Here is a 16,740-nt window from a genome sequence, read left to right on the forward strand (position 1 = left end):
ATCTAATATATGTAATAGGTAATGATAGCTACACAAGAGACATTGAGAATCATTCAGAGGATTCATAGACTTGGGGTAAAATTTTCAGAAGTGCCTAAATCCCATTTTCAAAGGAGATGAGTGACTCTTGAGAACCCACGACTCAATGAAAGTCGACAGGACTCTGGCTTCGAAGTCACTTCAGTGCTTTTGAAAATATGCCCCTCATTGAACATTAGGTGCCATTCTAAGCACCCATCCCTTTGCTACATCAGCAGCGATTTAAGTGGGGGTCTATGCAGGTCAATGGCTCCTCCCACATAGATGGGGGAGTCACAGGATGGGACCCTTTCTTGGCTTCAGAAGGTGGAAATTGCCAAAGGATTGTCCCACATTCCCTGGTTAAGTGAGATCAACCAGCGACTTTCTCCATTGTCCTTGCTGCTCATGCAAATGTTCAGCGTTCAAAGCCAACTTGTGTTTATTTTAGGATTCGCATTTACCTAAGTAAGGATAAAATCCATATTTTTAAATACCCTTATTTTCTATTGTGCTTCCCTGCCCCCTATCTATATTATTAAGCATTTGTCGGGAGGGAACATAAATACGGTTCACCAGAGGGGACTGTGACTCGAACACCAATGGGGAACACAGCAAACTCGGCAAGGATTGGTGCTAGCAGGAATGGGGAGGATGGGATGATTAAGGCCTTGGCTACACTTGCCGATGTACAGCGCTGTGAGTTAAACCTGAGCAGGAACTTCATGCAGCTGAGTAGGGAAAGCGCTGCAGTCTGTCCACACTGACAGCTGCCCAGCGCACTGTCGTGGCCACATTTGCGGCAATTGCAGCGCTGTTGGGAGCGGTGCATTATGGGCAGCTATCCCACAGAGCACCTTTTCCCATTCTGGCGCCGTGGGTTGTGGGAAGGGGGCGTGGGTGCGGGGGATTCTGGGTCCTGTCCCAATGTCCCGTGATGCATCGCTTCGCATCCCAGAAATCCCTTTGTTTCCGTCCACCTTTGGCGCCATCTTTCAACGGTTTCTGTGCAGCGCGATCTGTCTGCGGGAAATGGAGTCCGAACTGCTGAGGCGTATGCTGACGAGTCTCGCCAGCACGTCACGTTTGGCTGTCGAACTATTCCTTAAGATCCAAAGTGACAGTGAGAGTGAGGGTGAGGAGTCCGACGATGCTATCGAGCCGCGTAATGCGTACGATACGAAATTGCTTGTGGCATTCACGGACATGCTCAGCACCGTGGAACGCCGCTTTTGGGCTCAGGAAACAAGCACTGAGTGGTGGGATCACATCGTCATGGAAGTCTGGGATGACGAGCAGTGGCTGCAGAACTTTCGGATGAGAAAAGCCACTTTCATGGGACTGTGTGAGGAGCTCGCCCCCACCCTGCGGCGCAAGGACACGAGATTGAGAGCTGCCCTGCCAGTGGAGAAGCGGGTGGCTATTGCAATCTGGAAGCTGGCAACTCCAGACAGCTACCGGTCGGTCGCAAACCAGTTTGGAGTGGGAAAGTCGACCGTTGGAATCGTGTTGATGCAAGTTTGCAAGGCCATTAATCGCATCCTACTCAGAAGAACCGTGACTCTGGGTAACGTGCAGGAAATAGTGGATGGCTTTGCACAAATGGGGTTCCCTAACTGTGGAGGGGCGATAGATGGGACGCACATTCCTATTCTGGCACCACCCCACCTAGGATCCGAGTACGTTAATCGGAAGGGGTATTTCTCTATGGTTCTCCAGGCGCTTGTGGATCACTGTGGGCGTTTCATTGACATTAACACAGGCTGGCCCGGAAAGGTGCATGACGCACGCATCTTTCGGAACACTTGGCTGTTCAGGAAGATGCAGGCTGGGACTTTTTTCCCAGAGCAGAAGATCATGGTAGGGGAAGTTGAAATGCCCATTGTGATCCTTGGAGATCCCGCTTACCCGTTAATGCCGTGGCTCATGAAACCCTACACAGGGAGACTTGACAGCAGCAAGGAATGGTTCAACTACAGGCTGAGCCGGTGCCGAATGACTGTGGAGTGTGCCGTTGGCCGTTTAAAGGTCCACTGGCAATCTCTGTATGGGAAGCTGGACTTGGCTGAAAACAGCATTCCCGCGGTTATATCTGTGTGCTGTGCCCTCCATAATATTTGTGAAGGGAAGGGTGAAAGCTTCACTCAGGCATGGACCTCCGAGGTTCAACACCTGGAGGCTGAATTTGCACAGCCAGAGAGCAGGGCTATTACAGGGGCCCAGTGCGGGGCTGCAAGGATTAGGGATGCCTTGAGGGAGCAATTTGAGGCTGAAAACCAGCAGTGATATCTGGTGCCCTGCACCGGAGTGAAGTGCAGTAGTTCCAATCTTTAGGAATCAGTGTCTGCTTAGCAGACAAGCAGACTTGCAGTGCCTGTTTAGTTCCTGGGCTAAGGAGTCTTTTACTTTATGCAATAATAAAGAATGTTTTCAAAGCCAAAGAATCCATTTATTGAAAAGAAAAAAAATTATTTATTGAAAAGAAAAAAAAATTATTTATTGAAAAGAAACAAGGGAGTGGAGTGGGGAACGGTACAATCACAGATTTGTGTATGTCCTGTCTGGTGTGCTGTGCAGTGAGTGCTGCATTTCAGGACAGCTATACTGCATGGTGATGGGGGTTGAGTGCAGAGGATAAGGGTCGTGGTTTTCAGGGCTGGGTGGTGAAGATACTGGTGTTGGAGGCAGTGGGTGGCGTGAAGAACACGGAAGTTGGGGAAAGTGGGTTGGAGGTGACAGTGGGGCACAACGGAAAGAGTTTTGGGACAAGGGCTATGGGGGGGGGGGCATTTGCGTTTGCGGTACTGCTCCTCTTTCTGCATGGCTACCAGCTCCTGGATAGCATCTGCTTGGCGCTCCAGGATGCTTATGAGCCTATCAGTGCTTTGCTGCCGGTGCGCGGTGCTTTGCCGCCGGTGCGCTGCATTTTCCTGGCGGATCCTGCTTTCTCTCTCCCTCCAGTCCTGTGCTTTCTCATTCTCTTTAATAGATTGCCACATCACTTCTTGCAGCATGTCTTCTTTGCTTTTTCGCGGTCTCTTCCTGAGTCTTTGCAGTCTCTGAGCAGGCGATAAGAGGGACGGCTGAGGTCTCAAGGTTGATGCAGCTGTATAGGCAAAATGCAACATTTAACAGAGGCAGCATTGTTCATACCAGACAATGATCCCCCCCACACTTAAGGAGTAGAAAACACACAGGGTCTACACAATAGCATAATTTTCCCATCCGAAACAGAGCACACATATCCCACGGGAGCCTCACAATGGTGAGTAAGGGGGACTGATTGTTTCAGGGCTGCACTGTCCTCTGGGTTTCTGTGCCTTGGGGAGAGCCAACAGCTTCAGGGGGCACCTACACTGAACACTGTCCCAACATTTTCCACAGGAGTGCGTCCTGGATGATATCTCGCTGCTGAGGGTGACCTGGGAAGCAAGGGAGGGTATTCTACTGCAATGCGGCTTCCGCCCTGGCCCATATGCAGCTTGCCTGTGTGCAGCAATGGTCCCCCCGCCCCTCGCGGCACAGTGGCGCGGACACGTTAGCCTGGCTGGGACAAGGACCATGGCGGCTCTCCTGATAAACCTGCGCAAACGCATTGCACACGTTCTGGATGAGACATTCGAGGAGATTACCGAGGCCGATTACCGCGATGTGATAAACCACATCAATGCACTATTCCGCATCTAGGCATGCATGCCTAACCCTCCTCTCCCAAAGAGCCCGCACTGAAAAAATTCCTTCCAGAAAAAAAACCCGCTTACTGGGAACCTGCTCTTCTGTTTGTCCTCCACCAAGTACCGGCCGCTGCGACTGGCTACCTTCCTCCTGGCTCGAGAAGAGCTCCTGGCTGCATGGCTGCAGGGATTCTGGGGTGTCTCCATCCGGCCCACCACCATCACTCCCGTTTTCCTCCTCCTCCTCCTCCTCCTCCTCTTCCTCCTCCCCCCCCCCCACCGGCTCTGAAGTGTCCATGGTGGTGCTCGGAGTGGAGGTGGGGTTAACCCCAAGTATCGCATCCAGCTCTTTGTAGAATCGGCAGGTCGTAGGGGGAGCACCCGAGCGGCCATTTGCGTTGCGGGGTTTGCGGTAGGCGCTCCGCAGCTCCTTCACTTTAATCCTGCACTGCAGGGCGTCCCGGTCATGGCCCCTTTCCATCATGTCCTTTGATACCTTCCCGAAGGTTTCGTAATTCCTACGGCTGGAGCGCAGCTGGGACTGGACAGCTTCCTCCCCCCAAACACTGATGAGGTCCAGCAACTCGCCATTGCTCCATGCTGGGGCTCGCTTGGCGCGGGGAGGCATGGTCACCTGGAAAGATTCGCTGATAGCACTCCACGCCACGCCAGGCTGAGCAAACAGGAAGGGGATTTTTAAAATTCCCGGGGAATGTAAAGGGTCGGTCACATGGTTGGTTACCTGAGGCCAGGGCAGTAGAGTTTGAACTGATGACCAGAGTGGCTAGAACAGGCATTGTGGGATACTGCCGAATAATTCTGGAGGCCATTCACAGCGCATTGGGCGGCCACACTGGCGCCGCAGCGGCAGCGCTGCACTCGCTATTCCTCTCGGAGAGGTGGAGTACCTGCAGCGCTGCAACCACGGAGATACAGCGCTGCAAATGCCTTGCCAGTGTGGACGGGGAGTGAGTTACAGCGCTGGGGGCGGCTTTACAGCGCTGCAACTCGCAAGTGTAGCCAAGGCCTAAGACTGGAATTTTCCAAGGCCTTTAAGGAGGCTAAGCCATGGGAGGCAGACACCCAACTCCCCTAAGACACTCTGACAATTCCAGTCTGACCAGAGCTGGGGAGAGGGGGAAGTCCCAGCGGGCTGAGGTGAGGGTGCGTCGGATTGGGAATTTAAATAATATTTCATTGAACAATGGCCCAATCTCCCTCTGGACTGCCCAGCCATTGCCAATTCCCCCCACCTTTCCTGGCAGAGGGGAAGATTTGGGCCACCTTCTGATCTCATTTACATTGACAAAACATGGGTGTAACTCCACTGGAATCAGGAGTCACTCTGGATTTACACAGGTGTAAACAAGAGCAGGATTTGACCCATTATTTTACAGCCCCCGGATAAGTGTATCTCTACAACCCTTGGATGGTAACAGGGAGGGAAACACCGATTTGTTAAAAGCTCAGCCCATTCCTAGGAACAGGAAAGTGAAAAAGACATTCCACTATAAGATCACATTCCCGCTACAGGTTGTGGAAAGACCCAGGTACATGAATCAACTGCAGGGCTAGAAATCCAAGCAGCACTTTAACCAATATAAAAATAATCAATAACAATACACATCTACCTTGATATAACGCTGTCCTCGGGAGCCAAAAAATCTTACCGCGTTATAGGTGAAACTGCGTTATATCAAACTTGCTTTGATCCACTGGAGTGCGCAGCCCCGCCCCGCCCTGGAGCACTGCTTTACTGTGTTATATCCGAATTTGTGTTATATCGGGTAGCGTTATATCGAGGTAGAGGTGTAATTTTGAAAAATATTCTTCTCCCCAAGGAAAAATCCCTGTAGCTAACAGCGCCCACACCACAGAGAACATTAGGGAAGGGGAATTTTTAAAAGAACCTCTCTCTATTTTCCAGTGGAGGAAGAGGTTTTCTATTGGTCCCTGGGAGCAGAGGGTAGCAGGGAGTCATCTACAGGTTAGTCTACACCAGAGAAAGTTAGCATTCACATTATACCAGCACAACATATTCCCATACTGGAAGAGGAATAACCTATACGAAGGCCAGGTCTATACTTCAGAACTATATCAGAATAACTATGTTAATCAAGGGTGTGAAAAATCCACGCCCCTGAGTGACGTATTTATACCGACCCCCCCCCCCCCCATGTAGACAGCGCTATGTCGTTGGGAGAGCGTCTCTGGTCGACATACCTGCCGCCTCTCGCGGAGGTGGATTAACTACGCCGACGGGAGCATCGTCACTAAAGCGCTACAGCCGAGCAGCTGCATCGGTAGCGCTGTACATGAAGACTAGCCCTCATATAAGGCACCTTTCTGCTGGTACAACAACATCCACGCTAGGGGTTGTCTTGCTGTAGCAAGCCCAGTAAAACAAATCGCACCCCTAAGCAACGTAGTCAGGTCAGTACAAAACCCACACAGAGCAGGCCTTCATTTTCAATGGTCAAAAAAATAGAAACTTTTGGGGTTTTCAGTTTTTAAACAACATCTCTCCCCCCTCAGGCCCCCCTTCCCACAAAAATCAATGGAATCAGAATTTTTCTATTTCATCAAAAATATATTTTGTTTTCTTTGGGAGGCGGGTGTGTGTATGTATGTGTGTGGGAGGGAATCACTGACAAATGTCTGTGCCGTTCTAGGATGTGTCTACACTGGAGTTGGAGGTGTAATTTCCAGCTCATATAGGCAGAGGCGATGCATTGGGGGGCATGCAGGGTCAGGAGCCCGCCCCCAATTTGCTTGCCTTGTACTGAGCATTTTCACACAGACTGAGCCTACTCAGTAACACTGCTGAAGCCGGCTGCCCTCACTCTATCCCCTGGGGTTGTCTCTGCATAGAGGAGTACCCACGCTGGCGCTGACTGAGCTAGCGTACTAAAAACAGACGTGTGGGCAGCAGGATGGGCTCTCCGTCTCAAGTACAACCCCACCTGAAACCCTGGGTAAGTACCGTGGCTGGCTCCCTATCCTGCCACCTGGGCGACCATTGCTATTTTTAGCCTGCGAGCTTGATCAGAGCTAGCAGGGGTATGTCTGCGCGAGCTGGAAATGAAACCTCCAGCTGCAGTATAGACATACCCTTGGATAAGATTAATAAATCAGAGACAACCCGTGCCTGCCAATAGTGGGGGGGCTGGGGGAGGGACAGAGTGAGGGTAGCTGGCTTCAGCGGTGTTACTAAGCATGCTCAGTACAAGCCAAGCAGCAAATCTGGAGGGGGGGCATGTGACCCCCCCCCCCAGTTCCCCCTCCATGCATTGCCTCTGTCCCTAGTGGATCTTCATTAATTTCAGAGAAGTTACAGCAGCAGCTCTCAACCTTTCCAGATGACTGGCGTCTGATTTGTCTTGTGTACCCCACGTTTCACCTCACTTAAAAACGACTTGCTTACAAAATCAGACATAAAAATACAAAAATGTCACAGCCGCTAGTACCGAACAATTGCTGCCTTTCTCATTTTTACCATATAATTATAAAATAAAACAATTGGAATATAAATATTGTACTTCCATTTCCGTGTATAGTCTGTAGAACAGTATAAAGTCATTGTCTGTCTGAAATTTTAGTTTGTACTGACTTCGCTAGTGCTTTTTATGCAGCCTGTTGTAAAACTAGGCAAATATCTAGATGAGCTGATGTACCCCCTTGAAGACCTCTGTGTCCCTCCAGAGCAGTGGTTCCCAAACTGGGGTTTGGGAACCCCTGGGGGTTCGCAAAATGTTAGAGGAGGTTCTCAGGAAAAAATTCCCTAATGGTGGACAGAGTTGTCTCAGCAGCCCGGAGACCCTGGACTTCCAAGAGCTAAGCAGATCAAAGCAAGCATATCTATCACACTGAGGAGATTTAAACTTCAAGACTCCTTATAAGAAATGGAAAGGGAGGTGGATATTTTTTGCTGGTTTTAAAATTAAATAGGCAGCTAGTATTGTTTTTAAAATTATTATGAAGAACAAGTTTAAGCTTTGTTGTAACGTGCGTTGTTTGCCTGGACTGCTCAAGACCTGAATGCTTGTGTAGGAGGAACTCTTTGAGTTGGCTTCTTAAATACCTTCGTGCTGTTTCACATCTGATACTCCTTGATGAAACATAGGAGCCTTGTCTTATAACAGACTTATTCAAAGTGATACAAGCTATGAAAGTGAGATCTTGGAAGAGTGTTGCCATTTTCATAATGTAATAAAAATACTGTAATGATAAATAATAATTAATAATAAAGAGTGTGTAATAAGCATGTCATAAAAACAAATTTTATATTTCCAAGATCACTGCTCTTATAATTTATACTCAGGTAAAGGAGAAAATCCCTGGAAATATTCATTTTTAGGAGGGGGTTCGCGAGGCTTCACATTTTAGTGAAAGGGGTTCACAGGTTGTTAAAGTTTGGGAACCACTGCTCCAGAGAGACGTGTACCCCTGCTTGAGAACCACTGAGTTACAGAAAGGAAGATTTGGCTCTTCAGATCCACTTTTCATTCGTTTCTCTGCTGAGCCTCTCAGGCTCTGGCCCGCTGACAAAATTACACGTTGCAACCTAAAGAAAACCCAGAAGCAAACACCAAAACAACACGCACAAAACGCTTCCAGGGAAAGAAACAGCCGGTTGCTGGGTAAGACTCAGGCCATGTCTGTGATGAGGAGATTGCAGCTGATCTTCTCTCTTTTACACAGTAGGAGCGGTGGCTTCTAAGAATCCAGCCGAAACTCCCCAATAGGAGGCCGCTTGCACTAGCCTTGTGACTTGCTTATAAGGTCCAGTGTTCACGGTTGGAGAGAGAACATTTGCTGCGCCTGCATTAGCCAGTGCTTGGAAGAATCACCTAGAAACATCTCTCCTCTGTGCAGAGAAACCCAGGGGAGTGTTGTAGAACTGAGCAGGCAGACCATTCATTCTGCAGTTGGCCAAAGATCCAGAAGCAGAGCGGGTGTGTGAGAAACACCAGGAGGAATTTGCTTTGTTGTCTGAAGAGGGGCCAAAAACTCACCTATGTGATCTGCACGGCACACCAAGAAACCATGTTACAGCTTCCACAGAGACAACCGCGGAGCAGTGCGAGGTAGGAAATTGCTAGTGAGTGAAACATATTATAATAAAAACCACCAGTAGCAAATCAAGTAACTAAATGGGGGATCTGCTGCAAGACATTTTAAAACACATCTCTAAATACTTGCTGCATTTTTTATCTTATCAGAGCTAGAATGATGGAATGGTAATTGCTAGGATCACTCTTTCACTGATAAAAAGAAAACCAGCTCCCGATGTCTCCCTAGCAGTCCAGAATTTAGAAACACTCTGCATTATGCAGTAAGTTTGTTGTTCAATTCCCTTCAAACTGATCCTTCTCTCTTTTGCAGTTAATAGCCACTTTCCTCTTGACTACAATAGAAACGATGCTTTTTGGGCTCCTGCTATCTGCCTTGGTTGTTTTTTATATCCTCATATTTCCCATATAGCCTTTTGTCTGTTCTTTATCCAGAGGTATTTTTACTTCTGTGCTAACTGCTCCAACTTCTTCTGTTTCTTTGTTGGGGAAGGAACCCAACATCTCTGCTATTTTTGAGCCATCATTAATGTAGAACAGGTTGAATGATTCAACATCTAGAAATGTAACTCCTATTTTTACCCACGAAAGCTTATGCCCAAATAAATCTGTTAGTCTTTAAGGTGCTACCGGACTTCTTGTTGTTTTTGTGGATACAGACTAACACGGCTACCCCCTGATACTTGTGATCATCAAGTCTGACCTCTGGTATAGAGGCCATACAACTTCCCTGAAATAATTCCTGTTTGAGCTAGAGCATAGTTTTCAGTAGAAAAAAAAAAAATCTGGTCTTGATTTTAAAATTGCCAGTGGCGGAGAATCCACCGCCCCCCTTGGTAAATTATTCCAATGGCTAATTACCCTCATGTTTAAAAACTAACACCTTGTTTCCGATCTGAATTTGTCCAGCTTTAACTTCCAGTTATTGGATCTTGTTTTATCTTTGCCTGCTAGATTAGTTGTCTGCTAGGTCTTTGACTAAAGGTTTGTGTGAATTCATTTTAGCCTCTGGATCCAGAGGCAAGGCATAGAGGGTGGGGGAATGTGGGGTCACATGCCCCATCCCAGATTTGCTGCTTGGATTGTACTGATCGTGCTCACATGAACTGAGCATGCTCAGTAACACTGCTGAAGCCGGGTGCCCTCGCTGTGCCCTCCTCCCCACGCCCCCCACACGCACACACTATCAGCAGGCACTGGTGTCTCTGCCTGGATCCATGTATCACACCAAATCTCAGGGCAGTTCCAAGTGACCGGGGCCAGCTTCCTGGGGGAGGGCGTGGTCCCAGTGCATTTATCTCTGTAAGACACATTTTGACCAAGGTCTCAGCCCAGCTTGTCAATTCCTGCACCTCTAGTTGCAGGCACAAATTTGTAAGTGACTCCGAAACTCAGGTTTGAGCATGCACCTGGGCCTTTAGTTTGCAGGTTGGGACTGGATTGCTTATACGCAGGCTACTACTATGCATATACAATGTTCATTATTTGCTGCTGGTGCCTTGTGATTGGATGCCAAAATCACATGGTTTTGTTTCTGTTCCCTGGGTGATTTGACTTCCTAAGGTTCATAAATAGGGAGTTTCTATTTTAGCAGTGGAGAAAAGGGTCTTCAAGCCCCAAACCCTAATCGCTGGAGTTCAGAGTTAACTACTGGAACTGAGAGATTAAAGACATAGATCTGAATTGACCAGCTATTGGTAACTGTGAAACTGAAGTAGTGACCAAAAAAAGAGCTGCTTCTGGAGCAGTAGTCGTCCCTAGTATGTGTCATGTGGAGCTGAACTCTCTTTTCTCTCCCTCTCACTTATAGGACGCCAGAGACATATTGAACGGGTACGTGACTCCTTCTCACTCCCCCTCATACTTCACAATGCAGGTCAGGGGCTTCGGCATTGGCTGAAAGACACATCTCCAATATTACACGTCTGGATGGTGATTTTTTGTTTGTTTGTTTTCTTAAAGCCCCAGTTCCTGGAGTCATGTGATTACACTAAAACCTCAGCTGCTTTTTTTTTTTAAGGCAATTTCTAGCTCTCATGGTTGCAGAGAAAAGTTTTTAAATAGTCATCCAAAGGGCTGAAAAGCTATAAGACAGGGGATAAGCAGCTGTCAGAAGGGACCAGGGATGGACATTTTGCCTAGTCCCTGTGTGGGAATGGCGGTGAAAAGACTCCCTAGTATTTATATTACCATGGTACCTATACCCCCAGCTGAGATCAGGACCCCACTACATACGCACAAAGAGACAGTCCCTGCCCTGGAGAATGTACAGTCTAGACAAACCAGGCAAAAGGTGGGAGTGGAAGTCACTTGCCTTTAGTCACCCAGCATGTGTGTTGCAGAACACAGGGAGCTGAAGCCTGGTGTCCCGGTTCCCAGTCCGGTGCTCTTTCCACTGCTCCACACTGCCCCCCATCGTGGGTCTTTCCCCATCACTCCCCCAACCTCGAGAGCACTTGCAGACCCATGCCAGGTCCAGGCACAAATGGGCCCCTTGATGTTTTGCTGCCACTTGAACTGAGCAATCAGGTGACGATTAATAAATGTGTGGTTGGTGTTTTTCCTCCTCTAGCCGTGAGGAGGGGAAGGTGCGGGCTGCAATGGCTCTTTCTCCTGAACCGAGGCAAAGGACGCCGGAGTTCTCCCTCAACCCCCAAACTCTGAAGCAATTCAAAGGTAAGAAACACAAAGCCCCGCTCCGAAATTTCGTCAGCGTGCAATGCACTTTCCCCAGCCACTGGAACTTCTGCTGAGCTTCCCAATGGGGTGTCGGGCCCATAGGCGCCAACTCCGTGGGGGCTCTGGGGCTGGAGCACCCAAGCCCCATGGAAATAAAATAGTGGGTGGTCAGCACCCACCGGTGGGCCCCCGCCAATCAGCTCCCCCCCCCCAACAGATAAATCAGCACTTTGCAGGAACATTGGGATTTAAAAAAACAGCACTCATTAGAAACTAGGAAATTCAGGATGAAGGGTCCAAGAAACACAAAGATACAATATTGTTTAAATAAATACATTAAGACAGAGACAAGGTGGGGGAGGTGATCTCTTTTATTGGACCAACTTCTGTTGGTGGGATAAACACGCTTTCAAGATACACAGAGCTCTTCTTCAGGTAAAAGATATTCCCTCACCCACTTTGTCTCTCTAATATCCTGGGACTGACACTGCTACAACAACACTGCAGACATTCAGGCAGGACATTTTAAGAATTACATTGCAAAAATACCCAGCATGTGAAAGCAAGGAATTTCTCAGGTAAGGTCACTGATGACAACCTTAACTCTGCCCCCTTGTATGAAAGACTCTGCAATAACTTTGTCCATCCACGCTAGGAAATATTTGGGTGTCTTGTAAGTTTATGCTTCTTTCCAGAACTTTAGTTGGTTGACAATTATCCGTGATTTTGTTTTTTGCGGGACGGAGGGAAGGTGAGAAAATGTCTTTTCAACTAAATGGACATTTACACACACACACACACGCTTTCATTGGTTTTGTTTTATTTTATTATTGGAAAATCGAACCCCAAAATGTTTTCAGTTTTTGGCAACTGTCAGTTTTATGTATAGATATAAACTCCCCGCCCTACAACAAAAACTTTACAGGGTAAAATTTTCATTTCCTGTCCAGCTCTACTCATCAGTTACCACAAAGAGTTGCTTATAGACTCATAAAAATGTGGGGCTGGAAAGGACATTAAGAGGTCATCTAGTCCACCACCCGCCCTCGCTGAAGCAGGATTGAGAATAGTTAGACCATTCTTGACAGGCATTCTCTGACCTGTTCTTAAAAACCTCTAAGGATGGAGATGCTAAAATCTAAAATGGTTGGGTCACATTAATCCTTCTTTAGGACCATGTGGAGTGCACAGGAGACGAGCTGCTTTGTCCATTTCTGATCCGTCACAGTACATGAGCGTCAATTATCCCACCTTATTTACAAAGATCCTGTGCCCCAAGAGTTGCACAGGGGTCCTCGTGCATGGAGCTAGTGTGTCTATGTAAACTCACCTCCTACATCTAGATCACAAGTGTACAAAACTGGTGGGTGCAGTGAGGCAGCATATTTATTGTGTGTGTTGACATTCAGAATTGTGTATGCATGAAAGGAGCTTTTAAAATGATGGTTTATTGTTCCCATTTTCTTAACTCCACTCTCAGTGCAGTGTTCAGTTCTACCCTGTCTATGGCTATAGGCTAAGAATTTGTATCCTTGATCCTAAAAGGACACATTTTACAGAACTAGGAAGGATGGAAGCATAGGTGCTGGAACTAGGGGTGCTGTCTTGAAGTGATTTCCATCATATCCAGGGTTTACTGTTTGGTTCAATGGCTCTCAGCACCCCCACTGTACAAATTGTTCCAGCTTCCCTGGATAGAAGAAGGGAAAGATGGAAGAGTGGGTACCTAGAGGGGCAGAGTGAAGGTTATTTGAATGACCATCACTTATAATGTCCTATCTTTTCAATGTTTCTTGCTTTTAAAACACAAACATAAAATGTCCTTGTACCTTGCTCGTATCCTCACCTCCGAATGTCCTCGTTTTTTTCACACTGGTCGTTGATAGCTCCAGCATCCCTGGTAGGCCTTTAACAACCAAGGGTTTGGTGTGGACTTTCAGACTTACCTTTCACCTAGAAAAAGAAGTCGTTGTGGGGGACATTGTGGGCACCCAGTTGTAGATGATTATTTTGTACTAATGTCTAACCTCTTGAATATTCTGTCCAACCTTCCCCCCAGTGCTGAGTTCAGCCTCTAATGCTAAGATTCTCTCTCTGTCATGCAGTGAATGTGACTCTGGATCCAGACACGGCAGGTCCTGAACTCATCCTCTCTGAGGACCTGAAAGGTGCCAGATGGGGAAAACCAAGTCAGAAGATGCCTGACCGTCCGGAGAGATTTGACACTGATCCCTGTGTGTTGGGCTGTGAGGGATTCACCTCAGGGAGACACTACTGGGAGGTGGAGGTGGATGGGATGTTCTGGACTGTGGGTGTGGCCAGAGAGTCTGTGAGGAGGAAGGGACATATTGTCTTTCGACCCAACACGGGAGTCTTGGGTTTGCAGAAATATGATCACCTCTGCGTGGCGCTCACCAGCCCTTCCAACACCTATGTGCCCCTCAAAAATAACAACAATGAGATCGGCGTCTATCTGGACTATGAACTGGGGCGAGTGTCATTTTATGACCTCAGCAGCGAGGAGCTGCTCTTTGCTTTCCCGCCGGTCTCTTTCAATGGGGAGAGAGTTTTCCCTTACTTTTGTGTATTTTTGTCCCACATAAAACTGTCCCCCAGAGGGTGATGCATGGCTGTGATCCCAAGAAACTGGATTCTCTGGCCTGTGGTGTCATAGTCTCTATGATCCTAGAGGTTCTTGCTGAACCTCTTCTAGCTTCCATTGCCGTACACTCTATGACCCTGGAGGATTACAATGTTCTTGCTGAACCTCTTGTAGCTTCCATTGCTCTACGCTCTATGACCCTGGAGGATTACAATGTTCTTGCTGAACTTCTTCTAGCTTCCATTTCATTAGGCTCTATGAGCCTGGAGGATTACAGTGTTCTTGCTAAACCACTTCTAGCTTCCATTTCCCTAAGCTCTATGAGCCTGGAAGACAACGTCTTTCCTGTAGAGCTGCTCTGAGCTACCTTATTAGTCTCCATGCCTCAGGAGGACTCCCATGTTTCCTCACAGAAAATCCTAGGCTCTCAATCCTGGTCTCTATGGCTCCACAAGGAGTACAATGTTGTTGCAAAGTCCCGTTTAGCTTGCTATTTTCTAGTCTCTATGCTCCTGTCAGAGTCCCATGTTCCTTCAGACCCCCTGCTAGCTCTCTGTCTGCAAACTGGACCATCCTGAAGTACAGAACGTGACACTTTTTAATGGCAGAAATTAAGGAAAGAAAATCCTGAGTGGGTGTCTCGATTCAGCCTGTATTACCGTTGTGACAGATATTGCAAACACACACAGCCTCTTTGGGAGTGATTGTTTCCACCTGATAAATGTGATCTGTGAGCTTGAGCCAGAGCTTGAAAGTATGAAAACTTCAGAGACTACTGTATTCAGATGGGCCGGACAACATGGGCCCATAGTATATTGACAGACCTATGTATCAATATGTGTATTACAGGTAATTGTATGTTCCCGGCTCACTGGGTGGATTTTCTGGGGAATCTGGGAAGATCAATGCAAAGTCCTATGGTTGGTTACACAGATTCCCAGCCTTTAAGGATTTTCCCCCTGGGGCAGGGGCACCGGCTGATTTTACCTGCTTCAGGAGGTTGGGGACAAATTTTGGGGTCTAAAGGGTGAGTTTAAACAGACTCTCTCATTTTGAGCCAACAAACTGACATTAATCGATAGGTCAAACCCTGTGAAGGAGTGGAAGGATTAGAACCTGCCAGGGTCTCCATAGGACTGATGGGGGACCTCTGGGAAGCAGAAGTCTGCCTTTCCACTTGTTATTGTTTTATTGATCTTTTTTCTCGGTAAGGCTTTTGTCCTTAAATAAATGCTCTGTGCAAACTGCCTAATCACTGGGTGCCCTGATGTTAGCCCTTGGCAGAGAGAGCGCAAAACTGCGGTGCTGAGATAGGTCAGATGCCTATCTTTTCTCTGCCGTGCAATGGTGCGATATAAAGGGAAAGCACACACGAAACGTTGGCGAGATGCTAAAGATCTGCCCTTCTGTCCTCTATTTATTCAAGTAGAACAATGAGCCAATAACAGCAGTAAAAGCAACATGAAATAAATATGAAGCGAGTGACTGGGAAATCCCATTGAGACACACAGAATAAAATATTCCCAGCATCCATCACATCACAAGCTTTTCCAGGTGGGGAATTGGTTGTTTGGGATTTGTTTTTTCAAAATACTTATTACGTTTCTTTGTGTAATTTACTTTTCCCTGTTGCTCAGTATCTGGTAGGAAGATCCCTGATTTTGCAATAAATATTTGTTCCTATTTTTCACGTTATTCTATCAGGATCCTTTCCCAGCACCACTCCTGTGATGTACCACATCTACAGTAACTCCTCACTTAACGTCGTCCCGGTTAATGTTTCGTTGTTATGTTGCGGATCAATTAGAGAACATGCTCATTTAAAGTTGTGCAATGCTCCCTTATAACGTTGTTTGGCAGCCACCTGCTTTGTCCACTGCTTGCAGGAAGAGCAGCCCATTGGAGCTAGTGGTGGGGGCTTGGAACCAGGGTGGGCCGGCAGCCCCCCTATCATCTCCCCTATGTTCCCTGTGCAGCAGCCGCCCAGCAGGCTATCAATTGCCGGGCAGTTCAGCTGTCCCTCCCCCAACTGCCATGTGCTGCTCCTGCCCTCTGTCTTGGAGCTGCTCCTGGGAGCCTCCTGCTTGCTGTGCAGGGGATGGAGGGAAGAGAGGGGCTAATGTCAGGGTGTCCCCCTGCTCCTGCCCCCCACTTACCCCATCTCTATAGAGCAGGGCGGGACACTACAGGGCTCAGGGGGGAGGGAGCTTGCTGGCAGCAGCTAGGGTGACCAGACAGCAAGTTTGAAAAATCGGGACGGGGGTGGGGGGTAATAGGAGCCTATATAAGAAAAAGACCCCAAAATTGGGACTGTCCCTATAAAATCAGGACATCTGGTCACCCTAGCAGAAGCTGCTGTCTTAACTTGCTGATCTACTTAAAAAGACAATGTACTTAGAGTGGGGTCAGCGTACTTAAAGGGGCAATGCACGGCTCTCTCTGACACACACGGTGTGTGTCTCTGTCTCTCTCTGCCATGCTGTCTCCCCTCCCTCCATTCGTGCTGCCTTGTAGAGTGTGAGGCTACATTAGCAACAATGTGTTAACCCTTGAGGGCTCAGCCGAGTGCTAGTTCATCATTTAGCAGTAAGGCATTCCCTGGGAAATATCCCACCCTCTGACTCCACCACCTCAACCAAGCTTCACAATCATCACTGCTGTGTACAGTATTAAATTGTTTATTTAAAACTTATAC

The 16,740-nt window shown here is 47.8% G+C and overlaps 1 protein-coding gene across 7 annotated transcripts; it reads left to right on the forward strand.

The window, feature by feature from the left end:
• Positions 1-8,436: 8,436 nt before the first annotated feature.
• LOC135888428 (butyrophilin subfamily 1 member A1-like) lies at positions 8,437-15,729 on the forward strand. Of its 7 annotated transcripts, XM_065416238.1 has the most exons (5): positions 8,437-8,779; positions 8,915-9,027; positions 10,575-10,597; positions 11,337-11,440; positions 13,549-15,729. In XM_065416238.1, exons 4-5 carry the CDS (start codon positions 11,365-11,367, stop codon positions 14,064-14,066), a joined length of 594 nt encoding a protein of 197 aa, XP_065272310.1. In that variant the 5' UTR covers positions 8,437-8,779; positions 8,915-9,027; positions 10,575-10,597; positions 11,337-11,364; the 3' UTR covers positions 14,067-15,729. The 7 variants fall into 7 exon arrangements, with proteins under 7 accessions (XP_065272310.1, XP_065272313.1, XP_065272312.1 ...); XM_065416241.1 differs by lacking the exon at positions 8,915-9,027 and having other exon boundaries at positions 8,437-8,793; positions 10,575-10,696; XM_065416240.1 differs by lacking the exon at positions 8,915-9,027 and having other exon boundaries at positions 8,437-8,793.
• The last annotated feature ends 1,011 nt before the right edge of the window (positions 15,730-16,740 follow it).

This window comes from Emys orbicularis, chromosome 13 (genome assembly GCF_028017835.1).
Source record: "Emys orbicularis isolate rEmyOrb1 chromosome 13, rEmyOrb1.hap1, whole genome shotgun sequence".
Taxonomy (NCBI): domain Eukaryota; kingdom Metazoa; phylum Chordata; order Testudines; family Emydidae; genus Emys; species Emys orbicularis.

Bases quoted from the DNA above. Each gene is read 5' to 3' on its own strand.
- LOC135888428 (XM_065416241.1), top strand. From the start codon at position 11,365: ATGGCTCTTTCTCCTGAACCGAGGCAAAGGACGCCGGAGTTCTCCCTC. The intron at 11,441-13,548 runs GTAAGAAACACA...TCTGTCATGCAG, and splicing joins AACTCTGAAGCAATTCAAAG to TGAATGTGACTCTGGATCCA.